Source organism: Anomaloglossus baeobatrachus, chromosome 1 (assembly GCF_048569485.1).
Source record: "Anomaloglossus baeobatrachus isolate aAnoBae1 chromosome 1, aAnoBae1.hap1, whole genome shotgun sequence".
Classification (NCBI taxonomy): domain Eukaryota; kingdom Metazoa; phylum Chordata; class Amphibia; order Anura; family Aromobatidae; genus Anomaloglossus; species Anomaloglossus baeobatrachus.
The window spans coordinates 257,094,106-257,117,713 of NC_134353.1; the positions used below are offsets into that span (position 1 = coordinate 257,094,106).

Here is a 23,608-nt window from a genome sequence, read left to right on the forward strand (position 1 = left end):
TCAAGACCCGATTGAAGGCAACAGCTCAAACCGTGAAGGGAAATACAGTCACCGCCAAGGCTACAGTTCCCAGGGCCAGAGCCTGCGGGCAAAAGGGGCTCCCTCAGCATCCATCCAAGCAGGGGAGCGGGTTACCGGTGGGAAGCCACCAGAACCGAGAACATAACATAGGTGCAGGGAAAGGCAGTCACCGCCAACCTACCGGGAGAAGAACAACCGCAGCCGTCTGTGGGACCCGTCCATCCAGCCGTTTGTTTTACCGGAGACTTTGCATTCATCATTGGCTGAGTGAGTACCACTGTGCCATGCGGCACCGCGCTGCCCCCGCGACCCTGCACCTCACCAGGCCCCGTAGCCCGCCTGCCATCCCTCCCTCACCGGGCCCCGGGACAACCAATCCCCCCTACCCATGGAGGGGAAGAACAACATCCAAGCTTCTCCCCGTCATCGCTCCCGGGAAGCCCCGTCCAGAGCAGCGGTGGTGTCACAACCTCACCACAACCGTGGGTGGCTTCACGGACAATAAATCCCAAAAACCCCTTTTCACTCACGGGCGAGGAGCGCCGCTCGAGTCCCCGGGATCCGGCCCACCGCTCAAGCCACCGAGCAGCAAGCGAAGCAGCAGCAGCGCCGGACCCGAGCGTGGTGAGCGCAGCGTCCCCTCCCCGCCCGCGACACCACCCCTATAATACTGGACATATGTGCTCAGGTCTGGTGTAAGCACACAGCAGGCTCTGTACAATGCCACCCCTATAATATTGGACATATTATGCACTGAGGTCTGAGGTGGGCACATAGTAGGTTCTGTACAATGCCACCCTATAATACTGGACATATTATGCGCTCAGTTCTGAGGTGGGCACACAGTAGGTTCCGTACAATGGCACCCCTATAATACTGGACATATTATGCGCTCAGGTCTGGGGTGGGCACACTGCAGGCTCTGTACAATGCCACCCCTATAATACTGGACATATTATGCGCTCAGGTCTGGGATGGGCACACAGTAGGTTCCGTTCAATGCCACCCCTATAATACTGGACATATTATGCGCTCAGGTCTGGGGTGGGCACACAGTAGGTTCCGTACAATGCCACCCCTATAATACTGGACATATTAGGTGCTCAGGTCTGGGGTGGGCACACAGCAGGCTCCATACAATGCCACCCCTATAATACTGGACATATTATGCGCTCAGGTCTGGGGTGGGCACACAGTAGGTTCCGTACAATGCCACCCCTATAATACTGGACATATTAGGTGCTCAGGTCTGGGGTGGGCACACAGCAGGCTCCATACAATGCCACCCCTATAATACTGGACATATTATGTGCTCAGGTCTGGGGTGGGCACACAGCAGGCTCTGTACAATGCCACCCCTGTAATACTGGACATATGTGCTCAGGTCTGGGGTGGGCACACAGTATGGTCCGTACAGTGCCACCACTAGAACACCGGACATATGCGCTGAGGTTTGGAGTGGACAGTGGCACTAAGCACAGCAGGCTATAACACCGGACATATCACGTGCTGAGGTGTTGGGTGGGCACAGCAGGCTCTGCACAGTGAGGCTCCTCCCACCTCCCTCCTCACAGCAGACTACGAAGCTGCAGAGAGCGGTGGGTGTGGCATGACGGGGGAGGGGGGCTGGGCTGGCGTACAAGCTTCCAGCCAATCAGCGGCCGTCGTGTTGTTTGGCAACATTCGGAGAGCGGGGTTGCATAAGAGGCTAGAGCACAGTGCGGACGGTGACAGCAGCTATTACCGCAGCCTGTGCGGACGGTGACAGCAGCCAATACCGCAGCCTGTGCGGACGGTGACAGCAGCCATTACCGCAGCCTGTGCGGACGGTGACAGCAGCCAATACCGCAGCCTGTGCGGACGGTGACAGCAGCCAATACCGCAGCCTGTGCGGACGGTGACAGCAGCTATTACCGCAGCTTGTGCGGACGGTGACAGTAGCCATTACCGCAGCCTGTGCGGACGGTGACAGCAGCCAATACCGCAGCCTGTGCGGACGGTGACAGCAGCCAATACCGCAGCCTGTGCGGACGGTGACAGTAGCCATTACCGCAGCCTGTGCGGACGGTGACAGCAGCCAATACCGCAGCCTGTGCGGACGGTGACAGCAGCCAATACCGCAGCCTGTGCGGACGGTGACAGCAGCCAATACCGCAGCCTGTGCGGACGGTGACAGCAGCCATTACTACAGTCGGTGTGTCAGGATGCTGGGCAGCGCCGTGTGGACGGAGTATGTGGGCGCCTGGCTGCCCGGGGGCGCGGACGTGTCCCTGCAGTCGCTCCTCGCCTACACCCTGCTGTTCCTGGGGCTGTACTGGCTGATGAGCTCCCTCTGGGCCTATTACCAGATCATCACCAGTAACTCCCCGCCCGGTCCTACCCCTCTGCCCTTCCTGGGTAACTTCGGCTTCATGCTGGTGCCCGGGTGGCTGCTGCAGCTGCTGCGGTTCGGTATAGACAGTAATAAATTGAGTCGTGCCCCGGATGGAGCCACCAGGAGGGGCGCCTTCCTGTACCCCCACATCGTCCTCCGGAATATGGCCAAGATATATGGCAAGATCTACGGCATCTACATCGGCAGCCGCCTCATCGTTATCCTCAATGATTTCGATACCGTGAAGGATGCCATGGTGAACCACTCCGAGGTGTTCTCCGACCGGCCCAGTGTGCCCCTGGTCAACATCATCACCAAGAGGAAAGGTACGGGGCGGCGGAGGATCACCCCCTGACCCCAGGGGTGTCAGCACCGGGGCACCATCTGGGGATCTATATATATAATTGCCTTATTCTGTCTGTCTGTCTGTCTGTCATGCTTCAAAATTGTGTCCTTCCGGTGACATTGTGTCCTTACGGTGACACAAAGCTGATTGGCCGCTGGGCTCGCCATGGCCCCGCCCCCCCACACGGATTGGCCTCTCGCCCCGGCTCTCTGCAGGCCCCGCCCCCCTCACGCAATGCACGCTCGCTCTGGCCCAACTGACACGGAGCTCCGATTCCCAGGTGAGTACACACACACATCACACTCACTCTCACACACACCTCACACATCACAACATCCTGGGATATCGCTTGCTTCTACACCGGCTCCGTCAGGATCCCAGCAGCGCCAGACATAACCTTGCGATGCTGGGATCTTGACGGAGGCCGTGAAAGCTGGTAACCATTATACACATCGGGTAACTAAGGTCCCTTAGTTACCCGATGTGTATCATAGTTACCAGTGTACACCGGCTCCCACTCACTCTCACACACACCTCACACACACATCACATCGCATCCACACATCAAGGTCCTGCAGCGGCGGAAAATACAGACACATAACAGCACACACACACACATACACACATCAGATCACACTCACCCTCACACACACACATCACATCGCATCCACATACTCACAACATCCTGCGATATCGCTTGCTTCTCGGCCTCGATACTGTGCTGTGAGCTTCCAGGACCTGACGGAGGATCACATGGCCAGAAGCATGTGATATCTCCGGATGTTGTGAGTATCAGCGCGTATGTGCGATTTCGTCAGTGTCTGTGTGTGTGAGTGTATGCGATCGGGTGTGTGTGAGTGTATGCGATCGGGTGTGTGTGAGTGTATGCGATCGGGTGTGTGTGAGTGTATGCGATCGGGTGTGTGTGAGTGTATGCGATCGGGTGTGTGTGAGTGTATGCGATCGGGTGTCTGTGAGTGTATGCGATCGGGTGTGTGTGAGTGTATGCGATCGGGTGTGTGTGAGTGTATGCGATCGGGTGTGTGTGAGTGTATGCGATCGGGTGTGTGTGAGTGTATGCGATCGGGTGTCTGTGAGTGTATGCGATCGGGTGTGTGTGAGTGTATGCGATCGGGTGTGTGTGAGTGTATGCGATCGGGTGTGTGTGAGTGTATGCGATCGGTTGTGTGTGTGAGTGTATGCGATCGGGTGTGTGTGAGTGTATGCGATCGGTTGTGTGTGTGAGTGTATGCGATCGGGTGTGTGTGAGTGTATGCGATCGGGTGTGGGTGAGTGTATGCGATCGGTTGTGTGTGTGAGTGTATGCGATCGGGTGTGGGTGAGTGTCGGCAGAGGAGCACGGCGTGCTGGAGGAGGCTGGGAGCAGAGAGGCTGATCTTGGGGAAGGCTGGGAGGGGGAGGCTGATGCTGGGGGAGACTGGGAGGGGAAGGCTAATGCTGAAGGAGGCTGGGAGGAGAGAGGCTGATCCTGGGGAAGGCTGGGAAGGGGAGGCTGATGCTGAGGGAGGCTGGAAGGAGAGAGGCTGAGGCTGGGAGGAGAGAGGCTGATGCTGGGGAAGGCTGGAAGGAGAGAGGCTGAGGCTGGGAGGAGAGAGGCTGATGCTGGGGAAGGCTGATGCTGAGGGAGGCTGGGAGGGGAAAGCTGATGCTGGGGAAGGCTGGGAGGACGGAGGCTGGGAGGAGAGAGGCTGATCCTGGGGAAGGCTGGGAGAGGGAGGCTGATGCTGGGGGAGGCTGGAAGGAGAGAGGGTGATGCTGGGAGAGGCTGGAAGGAGAGAGGCTGATGCTGGGGGAGGCTGATGCTGGGGAAGGCTGGGAGGACGGAGGCTGGGAGGAGAGAGGCTGATCCTGGGGAAGGCTGGGAGAGGGAGGCTGATGCTGGAGGAGGCTGGAAGGAGAGAGGCTGATGCTGGGGGAGGCTAGAAGGAGAGAGGCTGATGCTGGGGGAGGCTAGAAGGAGAGAGGCTGATGCTGCGGGCAGAGAGGCTGATGCTGCGGGCAGAGAGGCTGATGCTGGTGCAGCATGGGGAATGGAGCACGATGGGGGGTGCGCAGCATGGGGGATGGAGCACGATGGGGAGTGCGCAGCATGGGGGATGGAGCATGTTTGGGAGTGCGCAGCATGGCGGATGGACCACGTTTGGGAGTGCGCAGCATGGAGGATGGAGCACGTTTGGCAGTGCGCAGCATGGCGGATGGACCACGTTTGGGAGTGAGCAGCATGGCGGATGGAGCACGTTTGGGAGTGCGCAGCATGGCGGATGGAGCACGTTTGGGAGTGCGCAGCATGGCGGATGGAGCACGTTTGGGAGTGCGCAGCATGGCGGATGGAGCACGTTTGGGAGTGCGCAGCATAGCGGATGGACCACGTTTGGGAGTGCGCAGCATGGCGGATGGACCACGTTTGGGAGTGCGCAGCATGGCGGATGGACCACGTTTGGGAGTGCACAGCATGGCGGATGGAGCACGTTTGGGAGTGCGCAGCATGACGGATGGAGCACGTTTGGGAGTGCGCAGCATGGCGGATGGAATACGTTTGGGAATGCGCAGCATGCCGGATGGTGCACGATGGGGAGTGCGCAGTATGGCGGATGGAGCACGTTTAGGAGTGCGCAGTATGGCGGATGGAGCACGTTTGGGAGTGCGCAGCATGGCGGATGGAGCACGTTTGGGAGTGTGCAGCATGACGGATGGACCACGTTTGGGAGTGCGCAGCATGGCGGATGGAGCACGTTTGGGAGTGCGCAGCATGGCGGAAGGAGCACGTTTGGGAGTGCGCAGCATGGCGGGTGGAGCATGTTTGGGAGTGCGCAGCATGGCGGATGGAGCATGATGGGGGGTGCGCAGCATGGCGGATGGAGCACGTTTGGGAGTGCGCAGCATGGCGTATGGAGCACGTTTGGGAGTGTGCAGCATGGCGGATAGAGCACGATGGGGAGTGCGCAGCATGGCGGATGGAGCACGTTTAGGAGTGCGCAGCATGGGGGATGCAGCACGATGGGGAGTGCGCTGCATGGGGGATGGAGCACGATGGGGGGTGCGCAGCATGGGGGATGGAGCACGATGGAAGGTGCACACCTCCCCCCAACACACACACACACGCGCACTGCACAACACACACACACTGGGAACCACAAACAACGCCCTACACAGACACCCACACACACAGACAACGCTGCACACACACAACACCCAACACACAAACACCGCAGCACACACAAATATACGCACATACCGCACAACACACACATTGCTCAAAACATACCTCCCCCCAAAACACACCACACACACACAAACCGCACAACACACACACACACACACACACACAACGCTACAGACACACAGCGCTCCACAAACAACGCAACACACATACAACACCGCTCTCACCCCCCGCCACACCCAGAACATGTACAGCGCCCTACACAAACACTTGGTAACTACACACAACAACATCTATATATATATATATATAACAAAAATCATACATGAACTACACAATACGTAAATTCTAGAATACCCGATGCGTAGAATCGGGCCACCTTCTAGTATTCTATAATCAGAGTATGTGTGTGTCCCTGGTCAACATCTTCACCAAGTGGAAAGGTACGGGCCAATGGAGAGTCACCTCCTGACCCCAGGGGTATTGGCACCGATTAGGTGGAGCACCATTTGGGGAAATTCTGTGATTGGAACATGTGTGTGCACCTGGGCATGCCCTGACCCCGTGGTATCACAGCACTGGTGCACCATCTGTAGATATTCTGTGATTTGAGCATGTGTGTGCACCTACTTTTCCTAGTCATCCCCTGAGCCCAGGGTATCTCTGTACTGATAAGATGGGGCACCATGTATGGATATTCTGTGATCGGAGCATGTTTGTGCACCTTTAGGCTACTTTCACACCTCCGGTTTGAGCCCTGCGGCTCAATCCGGCTGTGAAAACTATGCAACGGATGCGGCGAAAACACCGCATCCTTTGCATAAGTTTTTACATGCGGCCCGTCCGTTTTTTTCCGGTTGCGGCATGCTACTGAGCATGCGCAGTGGAAAAAACCGCATGCGGCGACCGGATGCGGTTTTTTCCGCATCGCGCCGCATCCGGCCTCCATAGGTATGCATTGAAAAATGCGCCACAGCGGCCGGATGCGGCGCGATGCGGTGTTTTTTGCCGGAGCAAAAAACGTTGCAGGGGACGTTCGATCCGGCCGCCGCATCGGCTAAATCTGCCGCATGCGGCCAAAACCGGACCGAACGCAAGCCCCTGCGGCACAATACGGCACTAATGTAAGTCTATGCAAAAAAACCCGCCACCGGCGTTACAAAAGCCGCTGGCGGTTTTTCTGCAGAACGCTGTATTGTGCCGCAGAGCAAAAATCCGGATGTGTGAAAGCACCCTTACTGGTCATCGCCATCATGAACACCAGGGCTTGATGCCAGCTTACACTATTCAGCTGACATCAACCCCATAAACCATTACTTTGATTGCCTCTGCACCATGACAATCGGGAAGAGCCAAGGCGAAGCACCAGAATTGGCCCATCTAATATGATGATCCACTTCTGGGGTGGCTGATGGCTGGTATTTTTAGGCTGGGAAGGTTGTCTTTTTTAATTCATTTATCTATATATATAATTGCCTTATTCTGTCTGTCTATCTGTCTGTCTTGCTCCAAAATTGTGTCCTTACGGTGACACAAAGCTGATTGGCCGCTGGGCTTGCCATGGCCCCGCCCCCCCGCACGGATTGGCCGCTCGCCCAGGCTGCGCCCCCACACGGATTGGCTGGCCGCTCGCCCAGGCTCCGCCCCCCCACAGATTGGCCTCTCGCCCCGGCACCCTGCAGGCATTGGCAACTCGGCCACGCCCCGCCCCCCTCACGCATTGCACGCTAGCTCTGGCCCCGCCCCCCCCCCACGCATTCCCCGAACCAACACGGTCACGGAGCCACGACTACCAGGTGAGTACTGTACCCCTGGGAGTCCACATCAGCGTACGCCGCCAAACCAGCCGACACATACCCTCGCATTGCTGGGGCTGGCTGGCGTATGCTGGTGTGGGCTCCCGTGCGAGCGAGGGACGAGATACGCTGGTAACCATGGTAGCATAGTTACCAGCGCATCAAGGTCCTGCAGCGGCGGAACATACACACGCACACACATAACAACACACACACACACACACACACACATCAGATCACACTCACTCTCACACACACTTCACACACACATCACATCGCATCCACATACTCACAACATCCTGGGATATCGCTTGCTTCTCGGCGGCGATACTGTGCTGTGAGCTTCCAGGACCTGCCGGAGGATCACATGGCCAGAAGCATGTGGTATCTCCGGATGTTGTGAGTATGAGCGCGTATGTGCAATATCGTCAATGTGTGTGTGCGTGAGTGTATGCGATCGGGTGTGTGTGAGTGTATGCGATCGGGTGTGTGTGAGTGTATGCGATCGGGGGTGTGTGTGAGTGTATGCGATCGGATCTGTGAGTGTCGGCAGAGGAGCACGGCGTGCTGGAGGAGGCTGGGAGGAGAGAGGCTGATCCTGGGGAAGGCTGGGATGGGGAGGCTGAGAGAAGAGAGGCTGATGCTGGGGGAGGCTGAGGCTGGGGTAGGCTGGGAGGAGAGAGGCTGATGCTGGGGACCGAAAAGGCTGATGCTGGGAGGAGAGAGGCTGATGCTGGGGTAGGCTGAGGCTGGGAGGAGAGAGGCTGATGCTGGGAGGAGAGAGGCTGATGCTGCGGGAGGCTAAGGCTGGGGTAGGCTGGGAGGAGAGAGGCTGATGCTTGGAAGAGAGAGGCTGATGCTGGGAGGAGAGAGGCTGATGCTGGGGGCAGAGAGGCTGATGCTGGTGCAGCATGGGGGATGGAGCACGATAGGGGGTGCGCAGCATGGGGGATGGAGCACGATGGGGAGTGCGCAGCATGAAGGATGGAGCACGATGGGGAGTACGGAGTATGGCGGATGGAGCACGTTTGGGAGTGCGCAGCATGGCGGATGGAGCACGTTTGGGAGTGCGCAGCATGGCGGATGGAGCACGTTTGGGAGTGCGCAGCATGGGAGATGGAGCACGATGGGGGTGCGCAGCATAGGGGATGGAGCACGATGGGGAGTGCGCTGCATGGGGGATGGAGCACGATGGGGAGTGCGCTGCATGGGGGATGGAGCACGATGGAAAGTGCACACCTCCCCCCAACACACACACACGCGCGCGCACTGCACAACACACCACACACCACACTGGGAACCACAAACAACTGCCCTACACAGACACCCACACACACAGACAACGCTGCACACACACAACACCCAACACACAAACACCGCGGCACACACAATTATACACACATACCACACAACACACACATTGCACAAAACATACCTCCCCCCAAAACACACCACACACACACAAACCACGCAACACACACACAACGCTACAGACACACAGCGCTCCACAAACAACGCAACACACGCAACACACATACAACACCGCTCTCACCCCCCGCCACACCCAGACAACACCCAGAACATGTACAGTGCCCTACACAAACACTTGGTAACTACACACAACAACATATATATATATATAACAAAAATCATACATGAACTACACAATACGTAAATTCTAGAATACCCGATGCGTAGAATCGGGCCACCTTCTAGTTTAATCATAAAAAGCTGTCCAATAAATTCATAGGGTGCAGTTTTATTATATATGTACAATAAGTTGTGGAAAATAGGGGGTATTTAACATGATGAAAGTAGAACTACAATACCACAATTTGTGAAAAAAGTGTATAAATTTTATTATTAAAAAATTGCAGTATTAAGAGCACATGTGATAGCTGGTTAATAGTTGAACATACATAATTAAAAACTAGGTTTAAATGAGACAGAAGGAGGAAAAGAAGGTCACATGGAGGGAGACTGACTACCCCCTGACATAGGTAAAGAGAGGAAAAAAACATCTCTAGATCCAGGCAGAAACATATACAATAAACCATAAGGAAATTGTATGGTATATATATATTTCAAATCTCCCTTGGACCAGTAAAATCAAGGCGTGCTTATACATTAAAGTAGTATCCAGCTGGGTAAGGTCTAAATCTGGGCCAGTATGCACAACATAGAAAACCACCAATAATACATAAGTGTGATAACTAACATCATATATAATAATACAGTGGTGGTACAATGCCACCTGAAGGACCTACCCGTGGTATGTATAGCACCCAAGAGGGGGAGATCTGTCAGCCTCACATGGCCCCAGAAGTTATAGGCCCCATAAGATGGCGCTGGGCCAGCTCTTCCCGTTGCCCTGGTGCGGTGGTAAACAGGGTAATATGGAGTTAATGGGAGCCCACAACTGCCACTAAGTCCTAGATTAGTGATGGCAGTTGTCTGTGAGACCCCGCACCCATCATTAATCTGTAAATAAAAGTAAATAAACACAAACACCCCAAAAATATACAAAAAGCACCCGCTTTCACCACTTTATTAACCCCCAAACACTCCAGCAGGTCTGAAGTAATCCATACGAGGTCCCACGGCGATTCAGGTCTGTTACATCCCTGTCCTGTCATAGCTAGCCTTATAGAGCATGACTGCCCGCTATGAGGGCAGACATAGCTGCACCATCAGAATGAACTCGGGTGAACCCCTGATGTCACAGCTGCGGGCCCTGCAGTACGGCATGTGTCACGGCAGGGACGTCATGGGTTCACCGCTGTGAGGTTCAAGCCACGACTGAAGTGAGCCTCGTGGTTAGCGGTGACGTCATTCAGGTGAGTCCTCCACCTGCGGCTCAATTGAGTCATGGCCTGATTTGCGGTCACAGGTGGAGGACTACAGATGTGGCCGCGGCTAACCTGATTGACATCACTGCTGACCGCGTGGCTCATTTTAGTTGCTGTGTGGAGCTCAAAGCAACGTGCGTACAGCAAATCTGAAATCTCATAGACTTTGCTGGAGAAGGAAAAGCATGCAGTTTGTGGTGACTAAAAAATCACCACAAATTGCACCAAAAACTTATCAAAAACTGCAACGTGCGCATGGGACTGCACATATTGTATGATTTCCCATCATTGTATGATGACCTCCACAGCCCCGTATATCCTATATTATGGCCCCTGTAGATCTTATTTATAGACTGATGTCCCCTACATTGTATCATGTTTTCCACAGTCTCATTTATCCTGGTGCGTTGGCAATTTGGGTAATAAGAGGTTATAAGGTAATAAGGGGTTAATAACAGCTCACAGCTGGCAGTAACCCATAGATTAGTAATGGGAGATGTCTGAGAGCCCCCCCCCATTACTAATCTGTAAGCTAAAAGAAATAAAAACACAAAAAAATCCCTTATTTTAAATAAAATACAAAAAACACACTCCCTTTCACTCCTTTATTAACCTCCAAAACACCCCGATTCGATGTAATCCACACGAGGTCCCACGACGATTCCAGCTCTGCTACACGTGAAGTGACCCCGTGTGGGCATAAAACATGACCGCCCGCTTTGAGAGTCAGGCAGAGAATGAGCCGCAGCGATGACATCAGTCAGGTTAATTGCGGTTACAGTTGGAGGTTCCCACGGTCCTCCACTTATCGCAGGTTACCTGACCTCATTGAACTCAGTGACCTCTCCTGATGCATATCCACAGCCCATAATTCTGCGATGAGGACATCAGCCTTATTCACTGTAAAATGATTATCTGACAAGTTTCTGCAACTTCATAAAAAATCATGGACACGCTAAAAAAAATTTTATGGACAGGGCAAACTAGTGCCCTATTTTTATGGACTGTCCTGGAATTTCTGGACAGTTAGCAACTCAGCTTGTAAGTAAACAGAATCCTCACATATACAGTATATCACAAAAGTGAGTGCACTCCTCACAGTTTTGTAAATATTTTATTATCTTTTCATGGGACAACACTGAAGATATAACACTTTGATACAGTATAAAATAGTCAGTGTACAACTGGTATTGCAGTGTAAATTTTGTGTGCCCTGTAAATAACTCAATACACAGCCATTAATATCTATCAGCTGGCAACAAAAGTGAGTACATCTTTCACCTAAGTGAAAATGGCCAAATTGTGCCCAATTAGCCATTTTCACTCCCCGGTGTCATGTGACTCATTAGTTTTACAAGGTATTAGATGTGAATGAGTAGCAGGTGTGTTAAATTTGGCATTATCGCTCACACACTCTTTATACTGGTCACTAGAAGTTCAACCTGGCACCTCATCATGGCAAAGAATTCTCTAAGCATTTGAAAAAAAGAATTGTTGCTCTGCCTATAAAGATGGCCTAGGCTGTAAAAAGATTGCCAACACCCTGAAATTGAGCTGCATCACTGTGGCCAAGACCATACAGAGGTTTAACAAGACAGGTTCCACTCAGTACATGCCTCGCCATGACCAACCAACAACGTTGAGCGCACGTGCCCACCGTCATATCCAGAGGTTGTCTTTTAAAATTGACGTATGAGTACTGCCAACATTGCTACAGAGGTTAAAGGGGTGGGGGGTGGGCATCCTGCCACTCCCCAGACCATATGCCACACACTGCATCAAATTAGTCCCAGAAGGAAGGCTCTTCTAAAGATGATGCCCAAGAAAGCCTGCTAACAGTTTGCTAAGGACAAGGATTACTGTCCTTTGTTCTGATGAAGCCAAGATAAACTTATTTGTTCAGATGGTGTCAAGCGTGAGTGGAGGTAACAAGGACAAAGAAGTGTGTCTTGCCTACAGTGAAGCATGGTGGTGGGGTGTCTTGGTTTGGGGCTTCATCAGTGCTACCGGCTGTGGGGAACTATGGTTAATTGAGAGAACCATGAATACCAACATGTACTGTGACATACTGAAGCAGAGCATGATCCCCTTTTTTCGGAAACTGGGCCACAAGGCAGTATTCCAACATGATAATGACCCCAAATACAGCTCCAAGATGACCACTGCCTTGCTAAAACACTGAGGGTAAAGGTGCTGGACTCGATGAGCATATCTCCAGACCTAAACTGTATTGAGTATATGTGGGGTATCCTTAAATGGAAGGTGGAGGAGTGCAAGGTCTCTAACATCTACCAGCTCCATGATGTCAGGATTCTGGAGGATGGAAGAGGAGTGAAACTCTAGTGAACTCCATTCCCAAAAGAGTTAAGGCAATGCTTGAAATAATGGTGACTGACCACACAAAATATTGACACTTTGGGCACCATTTGGCCATTTTCACTTAGCGGTGTACTCACTTTTGTTGCCAGCAGTTTAGACATTAATGGCTGCGTATTGGGTTATTTAGAGGACACCAAATTTACACTGTTATACAGGCTGTACACTGACTGCTTTACATTGCATCAAAGAGTCATATCTTCAGTGCTGTCCAATGAGGAGATAGAATAAAATATTTACAAAACTATGGGGGTGTACTCATTTTTGTGATATACTGTATCTGTTTTTTGTCCATTGTTTTAAAAAAGGGACAAGTTTGCAGATTTTAAATTCTAGAAATGGCCAGCGTTTGCTGTACATCACAAGAATAGGCTGGCGAGCAAGTGCTTGTTTGTAAAGCAAGGTTCATGGTAACAGCGTACGGACAGTGTCATCGTACTGAACCTGTGTAGTTGTAAGGCTACGATCACACATCCATGGAACTGTTATTCATTCCTTAGAAACAGAATGTTTTTTTCTCAGGTGACATCCTACTTGCATTCATTCTTTTTCTCATCAGCTTTTTATTTTCTTAAAATGAAGCAGGTATCTTGACTGACTTTTTATTTAACTACTCAGTCTTAAAATTACATGAAATCTTGAAGTACAAAGTGTGTTTTCAGTAAGCCATCAGCTTTACATGGATCCCCCTAGACTTTACTGGCCGAGTCCGATCTGCAAATTGGATGAGAATAGGACCTTCTCTGATTCTCACGGATAAGATTTTAATACGGATGTGTGTATTGATTAGTGTGTTGTCTGAGAAAAAAAGCTGCAGATGTTTGGGTTCGGTAGGTGCCGCCAGACTTACAAAAAAAGTCCGGTTCGGGAGCAGACTTGATCCAAACTTGAGCCCAAGCCCAGACACCGAATCTAATATATAAAGCTGAGTGCATGTATGTATGTATGTATGTATTTGTGTATGTATGTATGTACAGTGTGTGTATGTCTGCTAAAGGAATCCGCGCCGTCGCATTTACAATCAAGAAATTTTGTACAGACGCCTCATGTGACCCAGGGAACGTCGTAGACTATGTTTTGACAGGAAAATTTAACCCCGCGTTTTACAGTTACTCTCCAAAAATCCTGCCTCCATTAAACTGACTGAATGGCGGTGAGAGCTACAGGCTATTAATAGCAACTGTCAGTGGTTGCTATAGGAACAAAGGACAGTGTTAGTATAAGAAGCTTATGTGTGAGGTAATATGATGTCAGTGGGGAGATGGAAAGAGAGAGAGACAGACGGCGAAAGAGACAGACCGGGAAAGAGACAGACCTGGAAAAAGACAAACAAAGACAGACGGGGAAAGAGAGAGACAGACACAGACTTAAAGACAGACAGAAATAGAGACAGACTAATACAAAGACAGACAGAGAGATAGAAACACACAGAGACATAGACACAGACAGACAAGGAAAGAGATAGACAGACAGCGACACACAGACAGAGACTGGGAGAGAGATAGTTACTATCCCAGGCAACGCCCGGGTACTACAGCTAGTTCTATATAAGTCTATGAGGACCCGAACTTAAAGGGAACCTGTCAGTAGAATTTTCGTAATTAAACTAAAAGATTCCCCTTCTGCAGCTCCTGGGCTGCATTCTAGAAAGGTTCCTCTTGCTACTGTGCCCCCTTTGAGACCTAACAAATACCAGCAGTATAGAAACAGGTGATGAGAAGCCGTTCCCAAATTACCTCTCAAAATTAAGATAAGTATCAGCAGTGAGAAAGGGAATAATACATAACTTTTATTAGAATTATTAGAAAAATTGCGTAGTGCTGCAATTTATAAATTAATTTTTTGTGCAAAAAAATGAAACAATACTCATGTCCAAGAGGACCAACAAAGATAGCGTTGGAGCCCCCCCGGTGGTGTCCGTCAATGATAGACCATAATCACCAGATGGACATTGAGGGGCTTCGACGCCAAATCAGTGTCCAAGATTCATAGACACTGTGAATTGATGACTACTATGAGCCGGATAAATGGGGCAACAACCTATAATCCTATTAGTCAGGTTAGGGTCATGGGAGGATATATTCCAGTGGGAACCAAGCCCCCCAATAGGACTCACCAATGTAATATACAGTATGGGGTTACTAAATCCCCCAAAAAACAAGCTTTTCATACATGTAAACACCAATTACCAACCATAACCTAACAGAAATCTAACAAAAATCCATCCAAGATCACAGTGGTGTTTCTTGGATTTAATTCAGAGTATAATCACGGCAGTAAACATATAGGTATAATTATTGCCTCTTGCTTATAATGACCGGCTCATTTATACATCATGCAATTATAAATAGAGAAATGGAATGGTCTCACCCAGTTGTAGGTGCAGGTCAGTAGTTAGAAGGGGGTCATCAGGATAGATGAATCGGGTGGCTGTCCATGGCCGGGCAGGAGCTCTCTCCCTGGCAGGAACTAGCTGAACCCTCAAGCCCCATTAGCTCCAGCCCTTACAAGGACCGTCCCAAACTGACCCTGATTAAATTAGCCCTAAAGATTCATCACCATGGAACCTCCCGACGCGTTTCCTCCGCCAGGATTCATCAGGGGAGATACTGTAGGTGAAGGGCTCAAGATGCAGGTATAGCGACCCCAACATACAAGTGGTCAGACTCTAGGGTAAGCTGCCACTGCAAGTGTCCACTATTAAATAGACCATTAATTGTTGCTCCAATCAGACAATCAAAAAAACCAACCAATAATACATCAAAACGAGTGTTTAAACTCACCTGCCTGTTGTAACAGGTAACTATAGGTAGCAAAACATCACACAGCGTGGGGCAGTGCTGGGCGCAGCCATCTTGTCCCGCCCACCTGGGCATGTCATCAATCCCAGGATGCTACACACCACACTGACTGACATGCATAGTGCAGGACAGTGCTGAATCACAGCACCGCCCTGCCCCCAAACCCACGTCATCAATCCCACAATGCCATGCTACATGGAGTGGACTGGAGCCGATTTAGACAAAAAGCACAGCATACAGCATCCAGTATAGGATCGTGCTGGGTGTGGGCATCTAGTCCCGCCCAGCTGGGAGCATCATCAAACCCAGAATGCTCCAGGCGATGGTGGCTGTGACGTGCACAGTGTGGGGCAGTGCTGAACACACTGCCCCACCTCCAAGATCACGTCATCGAGCATCTTAGTGTATGAGGGGAAATGGTGCTGATTAAACAAACAGATACAGCCAGACATGCTGCTGTGCGATCGATCGGCATAGATTTTAACCCCTAAGATGCTTAGTCTTAGCATATGAGGGGAACTGGTGCCGACTAAACAAACAGAAGCAGGCAAACATGCTGCTGCGCAATCAGCACAGATTTTAACCCCCAAGATGCTATAGGATAAGTCATGCCTAAATATAATCAAATTGATATTAAACATAACCAAAATTAGACAGACGTTGTAATGGTTAATTGGATATGCCAGATAGTCCCATGACGTACCAAGTCCCAAGGCTTAACTAGGATATAAGTATCAATAGAACAGATAAATGTGATAATTTTGGCGGTATAGATTATATAGAATACGTTCCATTAAATTAATTTACACCATAACTAGAGGGATTAACCCTTTGTTTGATCACATTATGTATTTAAAGACAAATGAAGTGAGCTCACTGAAGGTTCATCAGTTAGCTCACATGAGGTTTCTTGGCCAGTAAAGACCATAACAGGTTCTTTCGAGTACCATTAACACAGATCTGTGCATTATAAATGATAGGTTGAAGGGAGAGAGAGAAAGAGAAAGATGTTCAGAGCCAAGAAAGTCAGAGAAAGCAGCTATAACTGAGCTGTTCATTTAGGCCTTTTGGTGCTATTGTATCTAGGATAAAGATCCACTTGGATTCTTTCTGTAGGATTTTCTGATCCCAAGGGCCGCCTCTGAGTGGTTTTCTCACTATATCAATGCCCTGGAAACTCATGGCCTTTGTGTCCCCGCCGTGAAAGGCGTTGATATGTCTGGCGATTGGGGTGTCCCTTTTGTGTAGGACATCTCCCAAATGATCGCCAATTCTGCGACGTAATTCACGCTTTGTTTTGCCGATGTATTCTTTGCTACAAGCGCAAGTCATTTTGTAAATTACGCCTTCAGTCTTACAGTTTATGAATTCTCTAATGTCATACTCTTTCCCTGTGACATGGCTGGCAAAGGTCTTGCTTTTAGTGATGAAAGGGCAAGCAATGCAATTGCCACATTTAAAGCAACCTCTGATGTTAGACTTCAGCCAGGTTTCATTAGTAGGTGCCTGAAAGTGGCTATGGACTAGACGATCCTTTAAGGAGCGCCCCCTCCTGTATGTTATACTCGGTTGTTCACAGAGGCCTCCTTTAAGATCACTGTCCATATGCAACACACCCCAGTATTTTTGCAAAATCTCCCTTACTTGTTGGGCTCCATTATCAAAGGTGGTAATGAATCTGAAAGGCTCGTTTTCATTGATGTTAGGACTCTTAATTGGGTTTAGAAGTTGTGTTCTGTTCTTGTTTATTACTTCTCCGTATGCCTTTTTCAAGATTCCACCTGGGTACCCTCTGTCCAGGAATCGTTGTCTCAGGTCCCTTGCTTGTCTGCTGAATGTTTCCCCATCAGAACAGTTTCTGCGAGCCCGCAGGTATTGTCCTTTTGGTATCCCTCGCTTCAAAGCTACTGGGTGGCTGCTTTCCCAGCGTAAGAGGGAATTGGAGGCTGTCGGTTTACGGTACATATCCGTACAGATATCCCCTGTTACGCTTTTTTTAATTAAGACGTCTAGAAATGCAATTTCTGTCTCCTTAATTTCAGACGTAAAAGCCAAACCCAGGTTATTAATATTCAGCAGACTGACAAAGGACCGAAACTCCTCTTGTGTTCCTGACCATAGGATGAATATGTCATCCACATAACGGAGCCATAATTCCACCTTAGACAGATAGTTCCCATGGGCCTTCGATGTATCAAATACTACTGTTTCTTCCCACCAACCCAGGTAGATGTTTGCGTACGTGGGGGCACAAGGGCACCCCATTGCCACGCCCCTGAGTTGGTGGAAAAATTTGTGGTCAAATAGGAAGAAATTGCGAGTAAGACAATAATTCAAGAGTTGTCTGATAAACTGGTTATGCTGCTGGAACTGCAGCCCTCTTGTGCCTAGGAAGCTGTCTACTGCCTCCATCCCTCTTGCATGAGGGATGGAGGAGTACAGAGCCTCCACGTCAATGCTGGCCAGTAAGGTTTTGGGATCTACGGAAAGACCATCAAGTTTTAGTAATAGATCTGAGGTATCCCTCACGTGTGATGGTAACGCTGACACAAATGGAGCAAGGATCTCATCCAGGTAGAGCCCACTGTTCTGGCTGATGTTGTTGACACCAGACACAATGGGTCTACCTTTTAGTGGATTGAGACCCTTATGCACCTTTGGCAGGCTGTAAAAAGTCGCCACCACTGGGTTGTCTGGCATCAAGAAATCAAACTCAGTTTTGGTGATTACACCTTCTGCAAGGCCATTATTTAGAATATCTCTTAATTCATCAAGATAATGTATGGTGGGGTTAGATCTCAGAATTTCATACGTATTTTTATCCTTAAGGATTTGTAGGCATATCTCCTTGTATTGTTCCGCATTTAGGATCACCGTATTACCTCCTTTATCTGAGGGTTTTATTACGATTTTGTGATCTTTTTCTAAATTTTGTAGGGCTTGCATTTCCATTTTGTCGCAATTGAAACGGGTAAATGATTTTGTCTGGGCTAGATGCTTCATGTCCCTCGAGACTAGCTCAAGAAAAACATCGATAGCTGATGTTTCCATAGAAATTGGGGGCATCTTTTTGCTCTTAGCACGTACTTTACTAAATGGGCCTTTCCCAAGGGTATTGGGGTCAGGTTCATCCAAACTCGCAAGTAACTCTACCCCTGATAATAACTCAACTGGGATACCCAATTCATTACATTTACGTTTCTCCTGTGCTGCAAAATGCTTATGCCACCTCAATTTACGCACAAATAAATTTAGATCCTTAATAGATCCAAAGAGATCAAAATTGGAGCTAGGCATCCTTAAAGGATCGTCTAGTCCATAGCCACTTTCAGGCACCTACTAATGAAACCTGGCTGAAGTCTAACATCAGAGGTTGCTTTAAATGTGGCAATTGCATTGCTTGCCCTTTCATCACTAAAAGCAAGACCTTTGCCAGCCATGTCACAGGGAAAGAGTATGACATTAGAGAATTCATAAACTGTAAGACTGAAGGCGTAATTTACAAAATGACTTGCGCTTGTAGCAAAGAATACATCGGCAAAACAAAGCGTGAATTACGTCGCAGAATTGGCGATCATTTGGGAGATGTCCTACACAAAAGGGACACCCCAATCGCCAGACATATCAACGCCTTTCACGGCGGGGACACAAAGGCCATGAGTTTCCAGGGCATTGATATAGTGAGAAAACCACTCAGAGGCGGCCCTTGGGATCAGAAAATCCTACAGAAAGAATCCAAGTGGATCTTTATCCTAGATACAATAGCACCAAAAGGCCTAAATGAACAGCTCAGTTATAGCTGCTTTCTCTGACTTTCTTGGCTCTGAACATCTTTCTCTTTCTCTCTCTCCCTTCAACCTATCATTTATAATGCACAGATCTGTGTTAATGGTACTCGAAAGAACCTGTTATGGTCTTTACTGGCCAAGAAACCTCATGTGAGCTAACTGATGAACCTTCAGTGAGCTCACTTCATTTGTCTTTAAATACATAATGTGATCAAACAAAGGGTTAATCCCTCTAGTTATGGTGTAAATTAATTTAATGGAACGTATTCTATATAATCTATACCGCCAAAATTATCACATTTATCTGTTCTATTGATACTTATATCCTAGTTAAGCCTTGGGACTTGGTACGTCATGGGACTATCTGGCATATCCAATTAACCATTACAACGTCTGTCTAATTTTGGTTATGTTTAATATCAATTTGATTATATTTAGGCATGACTTATCCTATAGCATCTTGGGGGTTAAAATCTGTGCTGATTGCGCAGCAGCATGTTTGCCTGCTTCTGTTTGTTTAGTCGGCACCAGTTCCCCTCATATGCTAAGACTAAGCATCTTAGGGGTTAAAATCTATGCCGATCGATCGCACAGCAGCATGTCTGGCTGTATCTGTTTGTTTAATCAGCACCATTTCCCCTCATACACTAAGATGCTCGATGACGTGATCTTGGAGGTGGGGCAGTGTGTTCAGCACTGCCCCACACTGTGCACGTCACAGCCACCATCGCCTGGAGCATTCTGGGTTTGATGATGCTCCCAGCTGGGCGGGACTAGATGCCCACACCCAGCACGATCCTATACTGGATGCTGTATGCTGTGCTTTTTGTCTAAATCGGCTCCAGTCCACTCCATGTAGCATGGCATTGTGGGATTGATGACGTGGGTTTGGGGGCAGGGCGGTGCTGTGATTCAGCACTGTCCTGCACTATGCATGTCAGTCAGTGTGGTGTGTAGCATCCTGGGATTGATGACATGCCCAGGTGGGCGGGACAAGATGGCTGCGCCCAGCACTGCCCCACGCTGTGTGATGTTTTGCTACCTATAGTTACCTGTTACAACAGGCAGGTGAGTTTAAACACTCGTTTTGATGTATTATTGGTTGGTTTTTTTGATTGTCTGATTGGAGCAACAATTAATGGTCTATTTAATAGTGGACACTTGCAGTGGCAGCTTACCCTAGAGTCTGACCACTTGTATGTTGGGGTCGCTATACCTGCATCTTGAGCCCTTCACCTACAGTATCTCCCCTGATGAATCCTGGCGGAGGAAACGCGTCGGGAGGTTCCATGGTGATGAATCTTTAGGGCTAATTTAATCAGGGTCAGTTTGGGACGGTCCTTGTAAGGGCTGGAGCTAATGGGGCTTGAGGGTTCAGCTAGTTCCTGCCAGGGAGAGAGCTCCTGCCCGGCCATGGACAGCCACCCGATTCATCTATCCTGATGACCCCCTTCTAACTACTGACCTGCACCTACAACTGGGTGAGACCATTCCATTTCTCTATTTATAATTGCATGATGTATAAATGAGCCGGTCATTATAAGCAAGAGGCAATAATTATACCTATATGTTTACTGCCGTGATTATACTCTGAATTAAATCCAAGAAACACCACTGTGATCTTGGATGGATTTTTGTTAGATTTCTGTTAGGTTATGGTTGGTAATTGGTGTTTACATGTATGAAAAGCTTGTTTTTTGGGGGATTTAGTAACCCCATACTGTATATTACATTGGTGAGTCCTATTGGGGGGCTTGGTTCCCACTGGAATATATCCTCCCATGACCCTAACCTGACTAATAGGATTATAGGTTGTTGCCCCATTTATCCGGCTCATAGTAGTCATCAATTCACAGTGTCTATGAATCTTGGACACTGATTTGGCGTCGAAGCCCCTCAATGTCCATCTGGTGATTATGGTCTATCATTGACGGACACCACCGGGGGGGCTCCAACGCTATCTTTGTTGGTCCTCTTGGACATGAGTATTGTTTCATTTTTTTGCACAAAAAATTAATTTATAAATTGCAGCACTACGCAATTTTTCTAATAATTCTAATAAAAGTTATGTATTATTCCCTTTCTCACTGCTGATACTTTTCCCTTTGAGACCTAAATAAACACTTTACAGTATAAATTCTTACCTTTTTGTATGCAAATATGTTTTGATGGTCACAGGGGCGGGCTGTATTTCGTCCGTTATTCGCACCCCTACCACTGTACGCCATCCCCCATTGCTCATTTACATACATGAGGACGCCCCCTGAGCACTGTGCAAAGCCTGAACGCTGGTGAGGTGATTGTGCAGGCGTGAGATTATGGGCGGCGCTGTGATTGTCATCAGCAGCGTCATCCAAGTACCCGCCCATAATCTCGTGCCCACGCTGTTCCCTCTGCCTCCACAGTTATGCGCAAGCGTTAGCCATATGATCCCACGTCACCTATTACTCATCTTTCCCTGGAGCAGGAAATAGATGGGAGGAGCAGCACACCACCGATCAATAGAGGAGACGCATAACGGTTTAGGCAGAGGGAAAAGCGCAGGCACGAGATTATGGGCGGGTACTTGGATGACGCTGCTGATGACAATCACAGCGCTGCCCATAATCTCGCGCCTGCGCAATCACGTCACCAGCGTTCAAGCTTTGCACAGTGCTCAGTCCCGCAAGAGTGCCACTGGGCATGCGCGAGACCTCAGGAGGACACAGTTACATGAGGGGGCGTCCTCATGTATGTAAAGGAGCAATGGGGGACGGCGTACAGCGGCAGGGGTGCGAATAACGGACGAAATACAGCCCGCCCCCTTGACCATAAAAACACATTTGCATACAAAAAGGTAAGAATTTATAAAGTGTTTATTTAGGTCTCAAAGGGGGCACAGTAGCAAGAGGAACCTTTCTAGAATGCAGCCCAGGAGCTGCAGAAGGGGAATCTTTTAATTTAATTGCGAAAATTCTGCTGACAGGTTCCCTTTAAGTTCTATGAAATGGTGGCACTAAGGGCAAGGGGGCTTCAAAAGAAAGCAAAACAGGGATTAAAGCAGGACAATTATACTTATCAACCCAGGCTACTGTTACACTGCTCCTGAGTCCGCTCATTAAATCTTATGACTAGTCACTGCTTCCCACACCCACCCTCTGTGATAGCATCTGTAATTGGTTGCAGTCAGACTGCGCCCCCACCCTCTGTGTCAGCATCTGTGATTGGTTGCCCTCACACTAGCTTTCTGGGTCCCCAAAATGGAGTGTAAAAATAAATAAATAATTGGAATAAATGGTGTAGGGTCCCCACGCAGCTTTTTTTAAGTTAGTTAAATAACTTTAAAAGACAGTGTGGGGTTCCCCCTAATTTTGATACCCAGCCAAGATAAAGCAGACAGCTGGGGGCTGGTAATCTCAGGCTAGGATAGCCCATGGTTATGGGAACCTCCATAGCCTAAAAATAGTCTGCAGCCACCCCAGAATTGGTGCATCCATTAGATGCTCCAATCCTGGCGCTTACCTGGCTCATCCCAATTGCCCTGGTGTGGTGGAAATCGGGGTAATATAAGGGGTTAATGACAGCTGTGATTTGTCAAAAAATCACAGCTAGCACAAGGCTCGGGATTAGTAATGGGGAGGCGTCAGAGACCCCCACCAATAATAATCGTGTAGGTGAAATAAACACATAACAGAGAAAAATCCTCTATTTAAAAAAAACACCCTCTTTCTCCAATTTATTAACTCCCAAAACCACTAAAGGTCCGACGTAATTCCCACCACAACAGTGATCTCGGATCTGCTACATCCTGACATCCCAGTGCGCAGTCACTTTGGAAACTTGACCGATCACTGAAGCCTCCGAGACACACTGACGAAACAGCAGCAGTAAGAGTTTTGAGTTCACCTGAGGTCATAGTTGTTGATTCCCACTGTACCCCAGCTGTGACCTCTGGTGAACTCCCCTCAGGTGAACATATTGAACCCAATTCCGGATTACCGTATTAGACTGTGTGGACGTTGAGTATTTTGTTGCAGAAATTTGCACCAAATCTGCATCTCCTGGCACAAAAGCACATCACGTTTTTGGTGTGGTTT

At 49.2% G+C, this 23,608-nt stretch overlaps 1 protein-coding gene across 1 annotated transcript in view; it reads left to right on the plus strand.

The window, feature by feature from the left end:
• Positions 1–1,687: 1,687 nt before the first annotated feature.
• CYP2U1 (cytochrome P450 family 2 subfamily U member 1) overlaps positions 1,688–23,608 on the plus strand; it is a 61,108-nt gene continuing 39,187 nt past the window's right edge. The window contains exon 1 of the mRNA XM_075349236.1: positions 1,688–2,721. Coding sequence (XP_075205351.1) covers positions 2,226–2,721 — 496 coding nt within the window. The 5' untranslated portion in view covers positions 1,688–2,225. The remainder of the gene's footprint in view (positions 2,722–23,608) is intronic.